We start from the raw sequence: 23345 nt of genomic DNA, 5'->3' as shown, positions 1-23345 counted from the left end.
CTTGAACCCACAAACCTGATCCGAAGTCGGGCGCTTAACCGACTGAGCCACCCAGGCGCCCTGAAAATCACTTTTAAAACCCCCAAGCCCATGGGGTGCTTGAGTGGCTCAGTTGGTTAAGTGTCTGGCTCTTGGTTTCCACTCAGGTCACGATCTCACAGTTTGTGGGTTCGAGCCCTGCGTTGGGCTCTGTGCTGACAGTGAGGAGAGACTGCTTGGGATTCTCTCTTTCTCTTCTCTCGCACTCTCTTCCCTGCGCCTCTGTTCAGGTTCTCTCTCCTCCTCAAAATAAACATTTAAAACCCCAAAGCCCTTGATAAAATAATAGGAGGGCAGAGACTGTTTCTGTAGCACTTCTCACGTGAGAATAACCTCCTCTATCACCTAAAAGCTCTCACACTGAGTGTGGCACATACGTCTGGGTACGGCCAATTCGGAAACAACAACACACCTGCTCCCATAGAGTAAATATTCTAAATCTGCATAAAATGAATTTTTAATGCTCTTGTTGAATCGTCAGTCAGTCAGCGTCCTTCCGGAAAGGCTGGTGTTATCTAGGGTCACCCAGGAACTGCGTGTGGGTCCCCTCCTTCCTGTGCTTCCCCCTCCTATGTCAGATCTTTGGATTCAGCTCCAAATTCTCTCCCCTCCAAACGCCTGCTTACTACTTCCGGAAGGAAGCGGTCACACTCACACACACACGTAGTTGCCTGAGGAAAACTCCAGGGCCACATCTGCAGTCTGGCCAGATGCAGCTCTTGGAGCCACCAGGAGAGCCACGTAGTCACAGGGCACAGGCTATTTTTAGCTCAGCAGGACCCTCGCAAATACACTTAGAGATGATATAATTAGCCATGACCTAAGATGTTTTGAGAAAAGGCCAGCGATGGACAGCTTCCACATTCCTCAGGGAAACATTCCTCAGGGAAGCAGCACACATTCTTCCCTCCGAACCCAGACTTTAGGCTGCTGAAGGGTGGGAACTGGCCACCGACTCCCAAGGTGAATTTTTTATGACAGGAAACATCGAACATCACCAGCCTTGGAAAACTATCCTGTACCATGTGCCGAGGCGGAGGGCTTCCGAGGGGAGCCTGAGTGACGCACCCGGAAAACAGGCCCGTGTCCTGGTGGGAGGCTTTGTCAGGACCCCCCAACACGTCTGCTTCCTGCTGGGCCTATTTTCCAGGTCGAGGGGCTTGTGAACAGCGTGGCGGAGCCACAGCTGCACGGCTCGGGGTGTCCGAAGGCCGTGGTTCCGTCCCACAAGGCCAGCGGGAGAGACCCTGGGCTGGGGGTGGGGGGGGTGGGGTCCTCGCTCTGAGGGAGACAGCGGCCCCTCGAAGGGCAGCAGGCGGGGACGCGTAGAAGGGTTTTGCTAAATGAAAGGTAAGAACGAGTGTGGCGGGCTTCCTGCCGAGGCACGTGACATGGGGGTCATTTGCGAGGTGGCTGTTGTTATGCCGTCCCGAAGCCAACGCGGGGTGCTCCCCACCTGCGTCCCTCTTCGCTCCCATGCGCTCTCCAGCCCCCCCGAGGTTTTCCCCTCACCTGACCTCAATGCGGGTGACCCCCCCCCCGGCATGCCTCTTCCCGCCCATGTGCCCCCCCCCACCCCTGGAGGTTTCCCCCCACCCAACCCCAACGCAGGGTGGCCCCCCCGCGTCCCTCTTCCCACCCATGTGCCCCCCCCATCCCGGGAGGTTTCCCCTCACCCGACCCCAACGCGGGGTGCCCCTCCCGGGTCCCTCTTCCCGCCTGTGCGGCCCCCACCCCCCCGGGAGGGTGTCCCCTCACCAAACCTGACTGTGGGAACTTCCTGCGCTCGGAACCCTCTGGGACAAATGAACATTCTAGCGAACCTCCCTCCCGCCGGGCGCTCAGCCTCCTCAGGTTTGAGATAAGCCGGTGTCACTTCCCATCTCAGCAACGGAAACGGCAGACACAGGCCCGGCCGTGGCTCGGGCTCAGGACCGGCCATGCTCACAGGCACGGCTGTTGGGGCCAAAGCCCGACCCCCCAGGGCGGCTGTGGAGCCACGAAGAGGCACGCGGAGGGAACGAACCAGGGGCCCGGGGGCCGGCCTCCCGCGCCAAAACGTGGCACACCACTTGCAGGGCCATGCGTCCCCAGTGCGCCCCACAGCCCCACGTGGGTGGCTCACGGTCACACGGGACGTGCAGAAGCAAGACTCCGTCCTACGCCCGACCGCGGAGGCAAGATCCCAAGGAGAGTGGCGATGTGTGCGAGAACCCACGACCGCAAAGCACGCTGAGGGATTCTGTACGGGGCTAAACAGGGGACAAGCCGCGTGCATGGGTCTGCTCTGGGAAGTACGGTTCTGTGGCCTGTCCACGCAGCAAGCCACAGTTTGGAAGGCAACGGGCTCACATCTCATTGGCTGTGAAAACCTCTGCTCTAGCGACTTTGTGCCACTCAATGTGCCCTGTATTAACGAACAGGACAGAATCCCTTTGCCCGAGCTGACCTCTCCGCCCGGAGCGACGTTCCCACCCAAAGCGCCCACTGGATTCTGACTCCTCCTCTGAAGCAGCTTGGCTCCTGCTTCGTGGGTGATGGGTTCCAGGGCGTTTTTCCCATTGTCCCCTGACCCCCCGCTGTAACCGTCTGTGTCTGTAAGAGGTAGCACACTAGCTTACACCATCGCATTCTGGGTTCAGGCTGTTCAGCTGCGATATTCTAGGGTGCTGTGCATGCGTCTCTCTCTTTAGGGATGCCCCACCCCCCATCCCAGGGAAATAACTTTCTTAAGGAAAAGAAACGTGCTTACTGGTCATTGCCACTTGCCTGGATGAAAGCCTTGAAGTATCTTTCGAATCTAGGATCTGGGATGTTGTCACAAAAGTCACCGTTGTGCCTCATCTAGACCTGCAACCCATTTCCCATAAATAGTATTTCTGAGCCTCTTGAACATATCCACAGTAAGCTCAGAGAGGGTCCCAGAAACGGACGTGCTGGCCTTCACTGACAGCCCTTCCTAATGTCTATGGGTCTTTTGAAAATAATTCTCCCGCATACAGCTTTCTGCCTGCATTCACCTTGGGACGGTTGCTGACTTCTGCTCCCCAGGACGTGGTGGGAGCGAGTTACATCACAGCGAGCTTCATTTACACCACAGCCTACAGGGGATTTTGTTGCCACCCGTGGTTGCATGAATTCTGTTGTAAACGACCTACGAATCATCTTCCCCCTTCCCAATTTAAAGTCAAAACCTGCCCTAGAGTTGGGTCATGTGTACACTATGTCATTATGAAAGAAGTCTGCTGGGGCGCCTTGGTGGCTCAGTCAGTTGAGCGACTGACTTCAGCTCAGGTCATGATCTCACGGTTCGGTTTGTGGGTTTGAGCCCCGCGTCGGGCTCTGTGCTGACAGCTCAGAGCCTTGAGCCTGTTTCAGATTCTGTGTCTCCCTCTCTCTCTGCCCCTCCCCTGCTCACGCTCTCTCTCACTCTCTCAGAAATAAATAAAATATTTAAAGAAAGAAAGAAAGAAAGAAGTCTGCATGTGTTCCTCCGTAAAGTGGGCACACAGAGCCCTCAGAGCACAGCGTCCCCAGCGTCTCCCCTCCTCTCTCTCCCGAGAACACGGTGGCTGGAGAGTTGACAGCCTCCTCCCGTGCCAGAAGCTTGCCCTCTGTCCTGCCTCCAGTTCAGACGAGGGCCTCAGGCTGCGCGTTTCTCACCGCCTTGTGCCTCACTGTCCTAGGATGCCGCTGCTCCTCCTGGGGTTTCTGGTTCTGACCAGGGCTCCCCTGTCCCTCAGGCTGCCACCTGTGGGCCTGTCCTGGGCCCCTGTCCCTCACTTGGCTACCCTCTCCCCGCCAGCCCTCTGGGCTAGGTCTCACCACGCGGCCCGGCTTCGGCGGCTGCTCCCTGGCTGGCCGCACAAACCCTGAGCAGGAACCTGCCTGCTTTCGCCACAGCCTTGCAATGAACGGTTGGTGTGTACCAGGCGCTGTACTAAGCACTTAATATAAATCATCTCGGTCAAGCCCCGTAAGCATCTTGGAAGCATTACTGTCGGTTTATAGAGCGGGAAACTGTGGCTCAAGGAGGTTAAGTAACTGCTCCCAAACGGCGGGGCTGAAATTCAAACCCAGGTCTGTCTAGTTCCAAAGCAGTGTTGTTACGCACCTGCCACAGTCCTGGCCTCACTCAGCTCACACAGATGGGACCACAGCCTGGCGGCCCGTGCTCCCCAGCGCCCGCCTTCTCCCTGCCTGTCCCTGGCAGGAGCTTCCTCCGGAGAGGAGAGCCATCAGGCTGTCCCTCGGGGGCCCCCAGCCCTTCCCCTGGCCCCTGCCCAATCAGGGTGCCCAAATAAAATAGAACCCACGATTTAGCAAACTTAGTACTTTATCTTACGCCGGCACATCTTTCCAAGTTGACTCAATACTGTGTTTGCCATCATTCCCGTCATATGTACACATATATTTGTGCTTGGCAGAGTATACAAAGAGGTCTTTGGAACACTGAGCCAGTAAGCGTTCAGAGCAGGAAAAGAGATTTCTACAGCACTGGCCCTCCCGGCTAGAGAGAGGTCCTTCTTTTCTTTGCAGCCAGGCTCGTCGAAGGAACAGAGCCACCTGTGGAGGCAGAGCGGGAGCAAGGGAGCCCAGGGAGCCCCACGCAACGCCGGGAGGGAGGAAGGTGCGAAGCCTTGCACCGAAGAGTCTGCCATGCGGCCTCTCTTTGGCTACACTGAGAGCACTCCACCCGAAGCCAGAGGCTGGGTCAGGCCTTCCCTCGGCCTTTGCATGCGTGTGGGAAGAAGGGCTGGGAACCCTGCCCGGGGAGCGGAGGAATGCTGGGAGGAGCAGCAGCGGACAGCGGAGGCTCCCCTCACCGACTGCCCGGCCGCCTCTGCTCTCCCACGCGCTGGCTCGGCTGGAATAAACACACGGACCCAGGAAGAGCGGGGCGGCCAGCACCCCTCTGTTCTCTACTGCAGCCTCCTCTGGGCCATGTCAGGTACAGGACCGTGGTACCCAGCTGCTCTAGCTGACGAGCACGGCCGGTTGGTAGGCGGGTCTGGGCTCTGAACGCTGTGATCAGGGAGCAGCTTTGGAGTACATGGTTGGTCTTGTTTGTTTGGTTTTTTTTTTTTTTCAGTCTGCCAGACACAGAAGCCATAGCCACGTCCCTGTCTGCTCTCGGCTAACACAGAAAACCCATCACAACGAGGCTGAAGCACAAACTCCAAATGGTCTTGCCCCAGAGATGCCCGAGGCTGAACTCTGAGCTGTCAGCTACAATTCTCATCCATTCCGGTCTTGAGCTCCTGGCACTGATTTGAGGCAAAAACAGAGACCAGACTTTCAAAAAGCATCCTATTGTAACGTGTTGTGGCGGCTGGCTGAAATTCCTGCTGAGGTAGTTTTTTTCCTGACTCCTTTGAAAGACTATAGTCTGTAACTTTCTAGTGTGAGAGCACTGCCGCTCCTTCACAGTTAAGTAGGAACTGCTTTAGTTGACAACATTCACAAAAGCACCAAAAAGTGAGAGAGAGAACAGTGCCGTCACAGGACATGGGGAAATATTGCTTCTGAGGACAGTAAACAGTCTCAGAAACCGATCCGTAGCCTTACATGCCCCAAGTTAGCAAGCAGCACTTTTACAGAGAGCCCAACAATAAACTCCTGTGTCAAAGAATTTCATGTCATCGGGGCAAAAAAACCAGGACAGTAAGAACCAGGTCCAGAACTCAGGCAGGACGCCTGCTTCTTGTCTATTTCACACTAAGCGCTATACCGTAAGCAAAGCTACTTTCTTCAATTTACTGTAGCCACAATCACAAGTGCCCTGAGGACGCTGCACTAGAGCGAATGAGCTTCCACACACACACTCACACGGACAAGCAGCGGCAGCAGGGAGAGCGCACCGGAACCTGGACGGAGACGGAGTGGAATCGGCGACCCGGGCACCACATAACAATCCGTTCTGTGCACACGTACCCATGTGAAGGCTCTCCAGGCTCCAGAATCTTGCTATTTCCCCTCTGGCTACCATCCTCGTCTTTGAAAAGCGGCCACATTCAGAGCAGGACCGGGGTGTGACTGTGCACTGCAGAGGATCACAAAGGCTCTGCGCTACGGAAACCGCAGAAATCGCTTATTCACTGCTTTGACGCTGTGCCTGCCCAGAGGCTGAGGCTCGCTGCTGCTGCTGCTGCTCGGGAAGGTTAGTGGCACCAGAAGGCCCGGAGACGTCGGGGAGGAAATTCTAAACTCAAGCAGAATCTCCACATTCCAACCCCTCCCCCCACCCCACACCCCCGGAGCATATCAGGTGTGGTCAAGGGCCAGCAATGAAGGTGGGGGAAACGCGTTTGCTGCCTTTCATTACAATCCCAAAGCCTGGGTTAAACTTTCAGAGAGCTTTTAAAAAGGTATCTATTTCACAGGGGGAAAGGTAGGAAGGTTGCTAAGTTCAAAACTGCAGTCAGGGTTTTATAACAAAAATCTGAGTTATTTGGGTGCAATATGTTAACTGTAAATTGAGGAAATCACATTAAAGGAAGGAGTTGGCTCAAAAAATATATGTGTAAATATGTGTACACCCTACTATGTGAAAGTAGTGAGTACATCTTTCACTAGATAAAATGTATATCCTGAAGAACGAAGAGAAATTGCTTTTTTAAAGCATCTCTCTGGATGACTGACATACAGGTCATTTATTTCCCAGCACTCTGCTATTTTCCAAGTTATTTACAATGAGCAAGTCTTTCTTTCATATTGTGAAACAATGATCATTAACAAACAGTACACTTCCTTCAATTTCTTCATGACAGGAAGACATCGCTTTTTTAACTTCATGAACAATGAGATACAAGGTATGCAAAGTAGTGATCACATGGTCATTCCCCAATAAATGGTGGTTAAAAACAACAACAGTGCTCATTGGTAAATGCATGTTTTTACACTGCTGGGAGTCGCAGCACCTGAGTTTAAAATCTGTTCTAACCAAACTACCTGAGGAAAAGTTTCTAAGTTTCTAGAGAGCTCAGTTTCTGGTCTGTAGAATGGGTATGACTGGGGGCACTGTTGGGGTTACTGAGAACCGATTACAGAGTCTTGAGAACATGGCTGGCACTTCACTAGGAGTTGGTACATGTCACCAGTCATGCTGCCAGAGCTCCAAAAAGCCCGGGGTCCATCAGAAGGTGCGAGTCCTCACAGAATCCCCAGCACAAACTGACCAGGCAAAACTGCGTGATCGGTGACATTACCCTGTTGGGCACGTGTCCTGCTGTAGCCTGTTATCTGAAGTATTTGTGGCTGCCTCTACCGACTTGAGGCATCCTCCCCTTACATCCAGCTAAAGATAATTTTCTGGGGAGCTCACAGTTTCAATAATCCACAGCAAAGGTGAAAGGCACGTGAACACACACACACACGCACGTACACAATCACACTCACAGCACCAGACTGGCTTCACATATTTCCTTTGCAAGTATTTTTAGAAAATGATTTACGAGTGGGGCGCTGGGGTGGCTCAGAGGGTTGAGCATCTGACTCTTGACTTTGGCTGAGGCTGTGATCTCACGGTTCATGGGTTTGAGCCCCGTGTCTATCAGTGCGGAGCCTACAAGGGAATCTGTCTCCCCCTGGCTCTCGGCCCTTCCCCCACGCATACTCTGTCTGTCTCAAAATAAACATTTTTAAAAAGTGATTTAAGAGAGTCAAATTTTTTAAAGGATTAGTCAAGTAGCTCTTGCAAAAGGGGCCTCTCCGTTCTTTAAAAAGGAGGCACTTCATTAACTTACGGACTCAAGAGACTCTCTGCAACTGTTTTTCAAAACAGACCCCTCTCCAAGTACGTTTCCTATATGCCACATGGAATACTATTGTGTAGTATGGTTCACGAATAAAAGTCCACCTCTTGGAAATGCACAAGCATGCATTAGTAGCCACAAGGCTCCAGAAGTCCAAATAATGACATCCGCATTACCTTGTTTGACACAGAACTTCCTCATCTTACTTGGTCACAAAATTCTCTCTTTAGAGGAACACATATTACTACCCCCCAAAACAGCATGCCAGGGCCTGGCTACCCCGGGTGCGGACCCACACCACTGACATGACCCAAAGGCTGGTGAGATGTGAAGCCTCTCCAGCCCGAGACCTATCTGTGGAACCAGAATCTGCATTGGAACAAGGTCCGGGCCATTCAGATAAACGTCCAGGCTTGAGAGGTATTGTTCTGGGCAATTTAAGAAACTCTTTCCTCTAAGGCAACACCTTGAATGCTAGTGTGCTTTTTAAAAATCGATTCAGGGGCGCCCGGGTAGCTCAGTCGGTTAAGCGTCCGACTTTGGCTCAGGTCATGATCTTGCCGTTCGTGGGTTTGAGCCCCGTGTCAAGCACAGCTCAGAGCCTGAAGCCTGCTTTGGATTCTGTCTCCTTCTCTCTCTGCCTCTCCCCTGCTCATGCTCTGTCTCTCTCAGTCTCTCAAAAATAAATCGATTCAGAAACTGGTGAAACCCCTGGAATGAAGGGGTAGATGTGGTTTTAGTCAGAACAAAGAGGCAAAATGCTGAATACAGAGATACTGAGCAGTGAAAAGTTGGAATTAATTCTGATGGGTATCCGTTCTAACAAAGTTCAAATTCCAGCAGGAGGCAAATAAAATCCAGAATGTTTTTGTTTCCTTAGATTTGGGGTTCGTTTGTCTGGTTGGTTGCTTAAAATTACAAGCCGTCAAAAAGAGAAAAGATTGCTTGGCCACATTTCCTTGGTATTGTCCTGAGGGTCTGTTTGGCCACTATCACTTTTAACGGACACAGGATAGCACTTATATCCCAAGGGCTCTTTCCAAATCCAGAGACAGGGTCAAGCGACTACTCAGATCCTTGGGAGTTTTTGGACCTTAAATTAAGGCATTTACTAAGTAAACTTACTTTACTGTACACGCAAAACTAAATAAAGACAAAAAGAAGGGAAAAAGTAAACAAACAAAACCTGTATTTAAATGAGGCATCACAAAGGACACTGAGTCAACAACCCTTCTAAGATATTTCTGGAAGAAGAAATACAGAGGTTTGACTTTTAGCTTAAAAACTTTTTTTAGTGGTCAAAGCCTATGTTTACAGGATCGATAAGAATACTACAACAGAGACCTTATGTATAGTTGAAAACAATCTTAAACTCCACCCCTGTCCCAACACACAATTTCGTCTCTTCTCCTTGGATACGATTTCACTACATCACGTGGTCAGGACTGAGAAGTTACAAGCACTGATCACCACCAGCCCTATAGAATTCAGCAGGGGATCAGTCCAACAAGACAGTAGAGCCATTCAAACTATAGATTAACATCAAATATTTAGAAATGAAGATGAAATAAAAGTTGAAAACACATGGAATGTTCTGATGATTTTTGTTAGAAAGATACAGAAATAAAGGTGATTTTCAGCGAAGTGGTCTTACACACACACACACACGTGACATGGAAATGCCATAAAACTGTCTGGCTCAGTTAGTAGGGAGACCCCACACTCGCACCAGCGGTCCTCGCTCTACTTCTCAAGGACTGTTTCCCAAGGGCAAGGGCAAGCAGACCCTCAGGACAAGACCAAGGAAATGCGGCCACGAGATCTTTTTCTTTTTTCGAGGGTGGTTAAGGTTCCATTCAGCTCTCAATCTCTGGCACCTTCGTATTGTAAGGACTACATGGTATGGATTTTCTCACGTAACCACCCTCTGATGTGTACAGGAAGGTGACCAGCATTGCTTTCCGCTCAAAGGTCCCCAGCTGTTGCTTCTGCTTCACCAAAGCAGCCACCGCCCTGCATGGCATAACTGTCCCGAAACGAGGGATATCCTTGCAACTTTATGTCCCCCCCAGGTTCAGATACGACCCCACGACCAAGGGCTACAGGACAGGCACAAAATAGCAGGAGGCCCCAGGGAACAGAGTCGCACTCTCCTTCAGCATGACAATACTGTCAATTTTAGAAATGGGCTCACCGATGCGTGCCACAGCAGCCAGGAAGCAAAGAAGTGCCTACATCTGGCTGGACTGAGCCGAGGTCCAAACTCCCATTTGAGCAACGACTGCCCAGATTCAAGGGTAACGTAGCACCGTTCTACGTACGAGCTCACCCGCTCTCCTCCACTGCTGGTGGGGGCCCCGGGTCCTAATGCTGGAATATGGGTTCCTTTACGGGAGCTCATTTGCCCCATTGGCTATCAGCTACTCAAACCAATGCTCCTTTGTCCACTAGCCTATATAACTGAGTATCCAGAGAGATCCCTTTACTCTGAATGCATTAAAAACAAGAAGTGTGATTAATCTACAGCAGTCATGCTATTTTGCAGAGGGAAAAATGTTATTAACAGGCACCCCGTATAACCTGTAACATTTCCAGCACATCCTGAGGTACAGCTGTAGACAGCTGCAGGACGCTGAATGCTCACGTCTGGCTAAGGCAGGGCTGAGCTGGAGCTCACGGAGACCCCATTCAGCAGCCAGACCCCTCAATGCAGAAAGGGAGGACCCAGCCACCCAGAGCACACAGGACACGGAGCCCGGGTTACGAGAACAGGCTGGGTGAGAACCAGCCAGGGCGCGCTTGAAAATGCAGAGGGGGAAATGTGCCTCTCTCTGTGTCTTCAAAGCTGCTGCTTTTTAATCTGTGGTAACGTAGACCTGAACACACAAGATGATGGAAAATGGGTTCTCGGTGGCTTAAATAAACCCTCCCGTGTGCCTCTGCTCCACGCCCCAGCCTCTCCGAGAAAGACGCGGTTTCCCGCATAAATGTTTATTAGAACATCTGGACTCATTGAGAAACAAATAAAATATTGCCCTTTCTTTTCTTTAAGTTTATTTACTTGAGAGAGAGAGAGGGTGAGGACCCACAATGTGAGAGTGAGCAGGGGAGGGGCAGAAAGAGAGGGAGAGAGAGAATCCCAAACAGGCTCTGTGCTCTCTCTCCCATGGACTCGATCTCACAAACCAAGAGATTGTGACCTCAGCCGAAATCAAGAGTCAGCCGTTAAATGGACTGAGCCATCCAGGTGCCCCTAAAAAACTGCCCTTTAAAAGACACGGAAACATCCTAATTTAAAGACCTCTGCTCCTCCTGTCTTCCGGAAGTGGCATGTGGATTTGTCATCCTTCAAGACCTGGTACACGGCTCAGGTCATTTCTGTATTTACGTGTTTAACTTTGCGTCCTTAAGATGGAGCAGGTTTCAAACATTACAAGAGCAAAATAGATACTGGAGGAATTTCACTTTCTTCTTTTATTTTAATAAAAGGCAATTATTGGGGTGTCTGGGTGGCTCAGTTGGTTGAGCGTCTGACTTTGACTCAGATCGTGATCTTATTGTTCATGAGTTCGGGCCCCACATCGAGCTCTGTGTTGATGGCTTGGAGCCTGGAGCCTGCTTCCGATTCTGTTTCCCTCTCTCTGCCCCTCCCCCATTCTCACTCTGTCTCTCTCAAAAATAAACATTTTTTTAAAAAATTGATTTTAAAAAAGGCAATTATTAGGGCATAGTCTTAATTAAGCGCCAACACACAGGTCTACTATGCAGACAAAAGAAATCATTTTTCATTTTGTAATGGAAAAGCACAGCACGAAGGGAACGGGAGTAGAATGGCAGCAATCTGGGCTCCAGTCGACCTGATCTGGTCTGAATGCCAGCTACGCTACTCACAACTTAATCCTGCTTAGCTGCGGGAGGAAAAAGTCCTGGATAGTTTTAAGCCTTGGATTCCTCTGTAAGAACAGGAGCATGAACAGAGTACGGGTACCATGCGGTTGTCTGCTAGATGTTCAGATCTCTTGGCTCTCTTTCTGTGACTTGATATTCTTTCTTTTACTTTTAAAATCCAATTTCTGAAACTCACTATTTTAGACACATGATATTTTAAAAATTGTTCACTTTTTTTAATGCTAGAAAAATGTAAACAAATCCAAGTTTTAGAACGGACAATGGTTTTTTTTTTTTTAACCTGTTAAGACCTTAACAACTTCAAGAGTTTGCTGGAAAAAACGTAAAGAGCTTTACTTTTCTGAGACAGAGACTAGAATACTATGTTCCTTAAAAAAATAATATATTGATCATAGGCAATGATAAGGCATGAAACGCCAGCTCAGATAACTGCTAAGGGAGCTAACGCCATCTCTAAAAACATGCAGGCACCGTGGTTCAGGGCATGGATGTGCGTGTTTGCGATACTTGCTCCTGTAGACGGAATAATTTCTAAATTCCTCTCACTGTGGAGTCCGCACTGTCTCCCAGCGAGGTCCGAAGTGAGTGATCATAGGGTGCTCAGTGTTAGCGAGCAGGGAGACATTTTCACTGTAATTACGTGTGCCTAAAGACTAGTGAGCTGAGCCATCTCGTTTCGCAAATAAGTACCAGCAGAGCCCAGTTTCCCTCGGGGGTAGAGTATCAGAGCCGGGGGGGGAGAGACCAGGCGTCCACACCTGACAGACAACCAGAGCTGTATGTCACCAAGGCTCCAGCCTGCGTTCCCAAAAACTGTTCAAATCACTCTCAGTGGGGGCTAAGCAAGTGAGATCGGATTTTATATTTCCTCTCCGATTTAATAACGAAAGAAAATTTCTGAAAAGCAGATGCAGAAAGAGATAATCCAAACAAGAAGAGATGAGACAGAAACTTTTTACGGTGCGGATTAATAACTCCAAGGCATCACACACATCTTTTTTTTTTTTTTTAATGTTTTATTTATTTCTAGGTGAGAGAGAGAGACAGCGTGAGCAGGGAAGGGTCAGAGAGAGAGGGAGACACAGACTTTGTAACAGGCTCCAGGCCCTGAGCTGGCAGTCAGCACATAGCCCGACACGGGGCTCGAACCCACAAACTGTGAGATCATGACCTAAGCGAAAGTCGGACGCTCAACCAGCTAAGCCACCCAGGCGCCCCGGCATCACACACATCTTAACACCTGCTAGTGTTTTTCTTTTCTCTCCTGCTTTAGCAGCAAGCTCTGTGGAGTTTCTGAGCAATACTTTGGAACATCCTTACACAATGCCTAAACCCGGGTCAAGAGAATCAACAGACACAAACTCACTGGAGTTTTTTCTTTTGCTAATAACCGGAGTGTATGCATTTTAAATTTGCTCGACCCATATTTGGGTAATAATTACACAGAATACTGTTCCATAAAGATGCTTCGTACCCTAGGGCTTCACTCACTTGACTAAGTGACTTGTCTAACATTAAACTGCTGGCCAGTGCAGCTAAATAAGTACCTCAGAAGTCTGGCTCTAGACACAGCCCAACGGTCCTCACGGCCGCTGTCCTGTGTAAGGAACACACCCCTCTAGTTCTTCACAAGAACACTAGCTAATACCTGCTGCACGTCTACTGCGCACCACGTCATTCCCACACATCTATGGAGCACAGAACATTAACACTTCCTGTTACTCATGAGGACAGTAAGACTCTGAGATTAAGGTCACGTAGCTGGTCAACAGAGGACAGGATTCAAATCTCTTTCGACCCAAAGATCTGTCGATGAGAAAATGAACTTTCACAACAATTACTAGAATAACAAATTATAAGTAGGATCAGTACCAACAAATGAAGGCAAAGGAAAAATATATACATCTTCTTTGTTTTGGCCAAATAAAAAAATAAATCAGGGGCGCCTGGGTGGCTCAGTCAGTTAAGCGTCCAACTTCAGCTCAGGTCATGACCTCACGGTTTGTGGGTTCGAGCCCCGCGTTGGGCTCTGTGCTGACAGCTCAGAGCCTGGAGCCTGTTTTGGATTCTGCGTCTCCCTCTCTCTGCCCCTCCCCTGCTCACACTGTCTCTCTCTCCCTCTCAAAAAATAAATAAAACATTTAAAAAAATTTTTTTAAAGAATCAAAGTGTTCTAATAAATTTATTAACTTCATTGCAGACTTTTCCAAAAAAGTGCTTCAGTTAATCTCTTTCGACCTATTTAATTAAAAAACCAAGAGTTAAAATGGCATATACCCTCATGGTTACATTTCCTTCACCTCCTTAGTGTTGGCATGTCAGCCTCATCACCCAAAATCCAGGAATGGGACTCGTGGTGCATATTTAATATTATTATTTCTTTCAAAAACGTAGTAAAAATAAACACGGCTGCATTTGTACCAGGGAGCTTTCAGATACTGTAATGTAAAGCCCAAATCATTTTTTTAATAAGGCAGCAAGACAAAAGTAGTTTGAGTTTGCCCTGGCATTTATGAGAAATGAGAAACCGCACAGAGAAAATCCGTCTGTGCTAAAACCTAAGGTCGTCACGTCCCCCACAGCCTTGCAGCCGCTCTCTCGCTGCACGCCGGCCCTGTCCTCCCAGTGACCTCAAGCTGCCTTTTTCAATCAAGGTCAACTCCATCCTCCTTACTGACCATGCAACGGATAGTTTTCAGGGTGCCCAACTTCACCCTGGATATATGTGGCATCCTTAACCTCTCTGGTCCTGAAGCTGGGCCCCCTTGGACACCTGGGACACCACTTACCTGGCTGGCCCTTCCTTTCCTATCTTTGTGGATTTTCCCCCGACTGCTCCCCAAATGCTGCCGATCCTCTCCTCATTTTTCACACGCCCGTCTTGGATGAGAACTTTGCTGCCCACAGCATTAAGAACAACCGTTCATTTACCGACGACTTTCAAGTCTTCACTTCCCGCCTGGGTCTCCCTCCTCAATATCAGACCCTTATGGTGAAGGGCGCGGGGAGGACATCTCCACTTAGCTGTCCCACCTGCGCCTCCAATTCAACCTGCCTGCGGCGGAGCCCAGCACCCCACGCGCCTGCTTTTCTCCTATACTCCCCATCACCCTATCGGCACCCAAACATCCGAGTGGCTTGCCCTCCGGGTTTTCATTTCTCCAGGACTATGGTCATGTTCTGAAATCGGGGCGAGCCCGGCTGACTTAGTAACCTGCTCTTCCCGCCTCCAGAAAGGACACAATCTAGCCAGCCCGTCTCTAAAACGCAAATCTGATCACCTCGCTCCACTTAAAACCCTACAGTGGCTCCTACTTGGCCCGGGCTGGTCTAATCCCCTCACCCAGGGGCCCTAATGGGCGGGTCCTTACCTCTGACCTCCAGTCTAGACTCTTCTCTCAACACCTCAAGCTTCTCCTGACAGCCGGGACACCTCCCGAGGTGTCAGTCGGACCGCGCGGAAGCCCTAAGTCAAAAACATTACCCGCACGCAGGCCACACACCGCGTGGCTTGAAACCTCTGAAAGGGCAATGTGAATTCATCTTTGCTATCACAACGGACCGGAGGTCTTCGTGTGTGATCATCTGACCGCAACCCTGCGTCCTTTCCTGCATAAGTCACACCACAACGTGTCCACTGTGATTCCCACTGTACAGTAAGAACCCGAGACCCTTCCGAAGCGTTGCGAGTATACAGCGCATCCGCTGTTCCCTCTGCCTGGACTACACCTTCCCCGACAACAAACCGTATCTAACTCCCCTCCCCCTTCACGCGGTTGACTGCGAGTCCCCGAACCCAGGGAAAGTCCTTGAAGCCTCTGTCTCACTATCAATTTTCTCTTTTAGAAACTAGGGGGCTAAGTGTTGGCACAGGAAAAGAACCATCCTGGGTAGGACCCCCGCCCGGCCGGCGCTGCGGCTGCGCAGACGAGTCATAAAAGGCCCCTCAGTTACTTCAGCTTCGTGGCCTTAAAATCCCTCCCTGGGCGGGGCCTAGGCTTCATTAGCATAAGCTACACGGTACGTGTGGGCGTGGCTTCTGAGTGCGCATGTGCAACCTTATGCCCGCCCATTCACGTCGATGTCTCCCCACTTGGGCTCCTCACCCCGAGCCCAGTGGAAGGCGCCTGCTTAGCCCGGCTTTGGAAATTATCCCGTGTTCTCCTTCGCAAAGAGGACCCTGTGAGGCAACTCCGCCCGACATACTCGGCCTGTTACCCCCCAGGGGCCCTCCCGCTGCTGGGGCAACGGAGTCTCGACGTTGGTATCAGTTTGATGCCGTTTTCTTCTCCAGGAAGTCTGGGGCCCCCCGGACCTGCTCTGCGCGCCCCGCTTCACACCTACTTTACCCTTGCAGTGGCTTTTCAGGTCCCCACCCCGGACGTCACCCCTAACGGCAGACACGGACGCACGGAGATAACACGTGACGTCTACATGCGTTTGTGACGTGCACATAGGGAGGTGTGGAAACCACGGGCGGATCGGCTCGCCTCGCCTCGGAACCTTCGGGAGCGCCTGGGGCCCTGCGGAAACAGCGGAGTGACTAGTCTTCACGGCACGACCTCTACCGCTTCTAACACTAGTGTCCACTGCCCGATAAGGCTGAATCATCGTGCTTTCACCTCCCATGCTAGTTCCTCGACGGGGAGAAGTAAATAAGCACACAGGAAATCTGATGAGTGAGTACATTTCACTACAAAATCAGATTGAAGACCCGGGAGCCTAAGACAGAGAGGGAGCGTCCCCCCCGAGCGGCAATCCCCAAGCGTGCATTAAGGTAAGCAAACAGGGTCTTAGTACACGTTTCCTCTCCTTAACGGTGTAGGCAATGCGCTCCACATGGAAGCAAGCAAGGCGTGGGGGCCGTCCTGGGGGCGGCACGCAGGGGGGCACCCGGGCACGGCTGGGAGCAGCCTCTCCAGCCCGCTGGGCTCCGGGGATGTGCCCGCCCGGGTGCTGGGGCCCTGCACGCCCACGTTAGCTTAAGAAGGGCCCCCACTAGGCGCCCCCCCACCCCGTCGTTTCTGCTTGGGCCGTCTGCATTATTGTCGCTTCAGCAAGGAGGAGTCCTCATGTGGCTGCGGGGTTCACCAGGGCAAGGATCTGGTGGGCACCCCGCGCCTCCCGGGACGACTCGCGGGGGACCAGCACCCCTGTCTGCAAGGAGAAGTCACGGATGGGACTGAACCAAGCTTGAAGGCATGGGGCGGAGGCCAGTTAGCAGATGTTCGACCATACTGTGATGGCCAGTGGGGTCCACCCCGAAAGACAGTAACTGAGCTTACTAACTAGGAATCGCTCTTCTTTTCGCCTCCTGACCCGGCACGAGGTCCTGACACGTGTTTCCACGTGGATACACACCGTGCAAACAATAGTAACTGGGGGAAGCAGGGGGCTATTCAGGGGTAGGCACCCATGCCATCCACCCTTTAAGCTAAAATCGTCCTCTATTTATTCCCCAGCAAAATGGAAAATACAGTAGGTTGAACTTCTTAGCACGCACTCGTTTATTTTGGAAATCTCTATGTTACCTTATTCCTCACACTTGCCTTGGGATTCCAGGGCTGGTCCCTGGTAAGACCAGCCAGCGGTCTGACGGCCACGGTGTCTTTTACTTGCTTTCTTAGTGGCACTGGAACCAGGAGGCTTTACACACTCAGAGCAGGTTTTCAAAATACAGCTGACTCTTGAACGACATGGGTTTTGAGCTGTGTGGGTCGACGTATGTGCAGATTGTTTTCTATAAATGCAGTGCAGTACTGTAAATGTATTTTCTCTTTATCATTTTTTTTCTCTTAATTTTTGGCATTTTAAAAGTCAGCCGGCTTGTCTTACAATTTTCTTAACATTTTCTTTAGCTTACGTTAGTATAAGAACACAGTATGCAATACATAAAATAGACAAAATATATGGTAATCAATATGTAGTAATACGACTTCTGGCCAACAGGAGGCTATTAGTAGTTACGTTCTGAAGGAACCAAACGTTATACTTGGGGTTTGGATGACACAGGGTGGGCCTGGACGGGTCCCCAACCCCCCACATTACTCAAGGGCCAACTCTCTTCCCTCCACTAATCATTAGTGCGTTCTAATGTGCTCACAGACAGGTTGGTCAGTGTACAGTTTGGGTCATTCTGCCCTTGGTAGACCAAGATGTTTTTTTTTTTTTTAATTTTTAAATGTTTTATTTATTTCTGAGAGAGAGAGAGACAGCGTGAGCAGGGCCAGAGAGAGAGGGAGACACAGTATTTGAAACAGGCTCCAGGCTCTGACCTAGCTGCCAGCAAAGCCCGATGTGGGGCTTGAACCCACGAACCGTGAGATCATGACCTGAGCCTAAGTCACATGCCCAACCGACTGAGCCACCCAGGCGCCCCTAGACCAAATTGTTTTTGATATACAAACGTGGGTGAGGATGTGGAGAAAAAGGAACCCCTCATGCACTGTTGGTGGGACTGCAAACTGGTGCGGCCACTGTGAGAGACAATATGGAGGTTCCCCCCCCAAAATTGAAAACAGAACTACCATATGATCCAGTAAGCACACTACTGGTTATTTGTACAAAGAGTATGGGAACACTAATTTGAAAGGATATGTGTACCCAATGTTTACTGAAGCATTATTTACAACAGTAAATTTACAGTCAAATTATGGAAACAGCCCAAGTGTGCATCAACAGATGATTGGATAAAGAAGTGGTATACACACACACAGACACAATGGAATAATACTCAGCCATCACAAAGAATGAAATCTTGCCATTTACAATATGGATGGAGCTAACGAGTATTATGTTAAGTAAAACAAGTCAGAGAAAGACAAATGCCACATGATTTCACTCATACATGGAATTTAAGAAACAAAACAAGCAGGGGGAAAAAAAAGAGAGGAAAAACAAGAAATAGACACTTAACTATTGAGAACTGATGGTAACAGAGGGGAGGTGGTGGGGGGATGGGTAAAGTAGGTGAAGGGGATTAAGAGTATATTTACCATGTTAAGAACTGAGTAATTTATAAAAACGCTGAATCACTATATTGAACACCTGAAACTAATCTAACACTGTAGGTTAACGACATTGGATATTAAAAACAAAAAGAAAGAAAAGATGTTCTTTACACATATCTTGCCTTTACAGACTGGAATTTTTGACTGTTTTCCTAAGGCAAAGTGTGGGTGGGGGTTATGAATTAGACTTTCACAAGGTCATTGTAGCAACTTCAGTTAGTACATCATTTTGCTGAAGATTGAATGATTCTGGCCGAGGCCATGTTATAGGGCTACAATGGCTTAATTTAATTCTCTTTCCAAGCTTGCAAAAAATGACTATACTCATAGGAAATTCAGATGTAAATATTTTTTAAAACATCAAGTCAAGCAATAATTTGAGTAATTGAGAAATTTTTCTAAAAGCCATAGAAAGTCTAACATAGTCAGGACACCTGGCTGGCAGACTTGGTAGAGCACGCGTTTAAGCCCACTGTGTGGTGTGGGGTTTACTAAAAAGAAAGAAAAGAAAAAGTCTAATCAGATCAACTTGCCATGTGTGTATCTCCTCAGAAAACCATCTTATTTTTTATTATTTAATCATTACTTAATCCTGTTTTCTCTCCTCAGTTGTGTGGCATTATTACAAAATAATACAGTATTTATTGGTTAATGACAAGGCTTTAAAACTATTACACACATTAAAAAAATTTTATGTCTTTATTTTGAGAGAGAGAGAGACAGAAAGTGAGCAGGGGAGGCACAGAGAGGGAGACACAGAATCGGAAGCAGGCTCCAGGCAATGAGCTGTCAGCACAGAGCCTGGGGCTCAAAACCACAGGAACCGTTGAGATCATGACCTGAGCTAAAGTTGGATGCTTCACCGACTAAGCCACCCAGGTGCCCCACAGACAGACATTTTTAAAAATGGCATCCCCAAATCTACTACTGATCTTCGAGGTCACATTTTAGCTCCTTGCTTGTGACCCATAAAGATTCCACAGAAATATAAGCACTGGGGGAACTGAATGTGGTCCTTTCTGGGAAATGTTTCCTTTCTGGCTAAGACAATCACTTGGTTTATGTCACATGAGCAAGAGAATCTGAACTCGATGGGTGAGACGAGAAGACAGACAAGAAAGAATTTTGAAGTGATCAGATCTGACTTCTGATCGACAAAGGCCTGTTAAGGGGACGCGTGAAGCAGGAACCCAAAGTCAATCTGGGAAAATCAGGAGCGTCGGGAGGTTGTGACGGAATGAGGTGCCTTGGAGGTGAGACAGAAGCTTCACAGAAGAAAGCAAAAGGCAGCACAGATGACTGATCGAGAGGAAGCTGCCACTGCACGGGCAGGCTTGCTAGGACCCGGGGAGTAAGAAGTGCCGTGAACACCATGGGCAGCAAAGCAGTGAGGTTTCCGTGGGCTGGCAGCTCCCATGCGGGAACTTCAGGAAAGGACGCGCAAGTGCCAATGTGATTCCTGACTCGATTCTGTGGTTTCAAGACGTGGCCCATAACGATTGATAAGCATGAGTGAGCACCGCTCCCGGTAACCTTCCTTCACAGGGGCCAGGAAGGAGGCAAGGCCATACTGGGCCCAAAGCAGGGGAGGGCTCGGTGCTAGAACGGAGCACCGCACAGTGCGGGGAATGAGTGCTGCGAAGGGAGGGCTCGCCTCCAGTGGAAGGAGGAGGTCTTTATTTCTTCACAAAAATTAATTTGTGAATATTCAAATTCCTACATTTTGAGAAAAATTTAGTCGTGGCCATTTCTTGATTTGCAGATTTGGGGAGCAAATCCAGGGAGGAGGAAACGTACTTTCATTATTTTTTAAAAACTTTTAGGATATACTTCAAACACACACAAAAGCAGAGAAATCAAAAGATGAACCCGCCATTATCAATTTTTTCCCAACCTCTGTAAGTGACTTTTTGGAGCATTTTAAAGCAAATCTCACATATACTGCTTCGTGCAAAAAAATATTTTAGTAGGTACCCATAACAAGTAAGGGCTTAAAAATAACTACACCATCCGGGCGCCTGGGGGTGCTCAGTCAGTTGAGTATCCAACTTCATCTCGGGTCCTGATCTCACTGTTTGTGGGTTCGAGCCTCACGTTATGCTCTGTGCTGACAGCTCAGAGCCTGGAGCCTGCTATGGATTCTGTGTGTGTCTCTCTCCCAGTCCCTCCCCCCCACCCCACACTCTCTCTCTCTCAAAAATAAACATTAAAAAAATTATAAAAAGATAACTACACTATCATTATTCCTACTAACAAAATGAACAATTCCTTCACTGAATTCTCAGTCCATGTGAAAATTTCCCCACCTGTCTCCTAACGATCCTGTTATAGCTGGTTTGCTGGTATCAGGACCCATATAAGGCACACGCACTGCATTTACTGAATGTGAATTTAGATTAAACCCGATCTGTCCATTTGGGTGACGTTCACCAGAGATCGTGCATGCAACACAGGGGCTCATGGAGTTGGCTGTCACTCTGGCACTTAGGAGGGCCACAGACCTGGACCCAGCACTGGCCCGCTCTTAAGGCAGTGGAGACGCCAGCATTTGGCACAGAGGAAGACAGAAGTGCAAGGACCAGAAAGATAGAAATGCTGTACTTAGTGTACCCCGGACTCATCGTCCCCCAGGCTGGGACTCCCAAGCCAGATGATGGAGGTGACAGTGACTCATAACCACCAGCTGCTACTCTGTCTAGGCTCGGGAAGTCAGTGAGAGACCACTGAAGTCCAGGACCCAAGGAGGTAGGACAGCTGTCACAGGTAAAGCTGTCCTCTACTGGGCCGCACGTCCAGTTCACCTCTAGAATGGCCAGCCCGCGTGATTCCTGGCTGTCCTTAACCTGTCACAGGGTCTGCAGGGACAAAGTGGTAAGTGGCTCCACTCAGGTATCACTTGATTTGCACAGTCAGAAAATTCCAAACCTGGTGACGGAAACCTGACTCGAACCATCGTGATGGAGAATCAGGGGCCCTTCCACAGCTCCCAGATCAGGGGGCTTCCAGACTCAGGGCCTCTTCATCAAGCAGAAGCCAGGTAGCCGTGGGGTAGGTATCCCAGTTACAGCTCCTCCTTCCAGCCTCCCCTAAAGGGATCTTCCGGTAACTGTGCCCCCTGCCCCCCCCCCCCCAAGGGGAAACTCCCAGCAGTAAAATCTAAGCCATAATTCTTCCTAATCCTTTCTGACTGGAGGAGAGAGGGCCTGAGCAGGGACTTAGCTTGTGTGGATATATGGGTGGGATAATGGCTCGGCTGAATCGCTAGGAGGAATTTGGGAAGAGCAAAGTAGGTAATGGACTGGTTCAGGGAAGGAGTGCAATTCAATGTCAGAATCCGCTGAAAGCGCGAGAGATCGTCTGTCCCATAGGAACACCCGATTGTGTCCCATGTGAATCCTATTGCAAAAGAGGCTGTTTAACAACGGTGTGAACACTATGTCTCACTCTACAAATGTCAAATCTTTGTTCCTAGTCATCCTGATGCTTCCTCAGTGGGTTTGGGGTAAAAAAAAAAAAAATGGCCATGGTGGCAGAAATGGATGCCAGGCCGGGGCTAAATCATAGGGTGTCCCTCTCAACAAAGTTAATGACATGGTTCCCTGAAGGGACCAGACAGCTCCTTGTGGCAAGCCGATTACAATGGGCCCTTTTCATAATAGAGGGGTATGTGATCTGTCCCTGGTGGGGAAGACATTTTTTCTAGATTTGTGTTTGCTTTCTTTACCTGCCAGACCTCTGCCAGAATCTCACTGAAGGCCTCGATACCGTCACAGCACCTCCCGTGACCACGCTGCTACCCAGGGGCCCCAGTGAGGGAAGTGCGGTGACAGCCTGTACCCACGAGCTTCATGAGCTTATCTTGCCTACCATCGTCCAGAAGCGTGGACTCAGGGCCTAACGAAAATGATGTTATGGAGACAGCTTGGGGACACGGCTGGAACTTGTGCTAGGGCGTGTATGGCACCGAATCGGTGACTGCTAAGGTGATGCTCACCCCTGGCCAGAACACATGGGTCCAGAAACAAAGGGCCAGCACCGGGATTGCTTCCCGTGATCACTCAATAATATGCGTGCAAAATATTTTCTTCCTATTCAACAACTTTGCCTGTCAAAACTGAGTTTGTTCCCCCAAGAGAGAAGTCCTTCCCTCAGAACTCGCAGGCCCGGCCCCACTGGATTAGAACCAAGGCCGGCCATTTTCGCCGCCCCGTGCACTGGGGGAAATGAGCACCCAAAACAGACAGGGACATCTTTTGTGGTCACTGCCACCACAGTTTCCCAACTGGACTTATGCAATAGTGTCCAAATCAGTCTCCCTTCCTCTGCCTTTTCTCCCCCGCACCATCCTTCCTCTTTAGACCTTAAATCAGTGCCTTTCACTCCCCGCCTGGCAATGGCTTCCCGTTTCACTTAGAGTAAAGCCAAGTCCCACCCAAGATCTGCAATGCCCTCTCTGTCCGGCCACAGCCTCCCCACCAGGCTGCAACGCCCTCTCCTGCCCTTGGGTCTTGAACTCTGGTCACCCCGGCCCTCTCACAGGGCCTCAGACACATCAAGTTCCAGCCTAACTTTGGGCCCCTGATGTTCCTTCCACTGAGACCTCTCCCCCAGCAGATCTTTGGCTCTTGCTCAT

The 23345-nt window shown here is 49.8% G+C and overlaps 1 protein-coding gene and 1 long non-coding RNA gene across 3 annotated transcripts in view; one reads left to right on the top strand and one right to left on the bottom strand.

The window, feature by feature from the left end:
* Positions 1-23345, bottom strand: part of SPATA13 (spermatogenesis associated 13) — a 145230-nt gene that overhangs the window by 25056 nt on the left and 96829 nt on the right. The window contains exon 1 of one of the 2 annotated variants that reach the window (XM_039255466.1): positions 5974-6218. The exons of the other annotated variant lie outside the window; for it this stretch is intronic. Within the exon in view, the coding sequence (XP_039111397.1) occupies positions 5974-6028 (55 nt within the window). The 5' untranslated portion in view covers positions 6029-6218. Of the gene's footprint in view, positions 1-5973; positions 6219-23345 lie in introns of those variants that run through there. 2 annotated transcript variants of the gene reach the window in all.
* Positions 16191-22811, top strand: LOC120247521. The gene is made up of 2 exons (XR_005532340.1): positions 16191-16479; positions 22444-22811. It is a non-coding gene; the product is annotated as an uncharacterized LOC120247521 (long non-coding RNA).

Source organism: Hyaena hyaena, unplaced genomic scaffold (genome assembly GCF_003009895.1).
Source record: "Hyaena hyaena isolate Hyena2069 unplaced genomic scaffold, ASM300989v1 scaffold_11, whole genome shotgun sequence".
In the NCBI taxonomy this organism is placed as follows: Eukaryota; Metazoa; Chordata; class Mammalia; order Carnivora; family Hyaenidae; genus Hyaena; species Hyaena hyaena.
The sequence above is the reverse complement of the archived record's forward strand: the minus strand, read 5'-3'. Positions and strand labels throughout refer to the sequence as shown.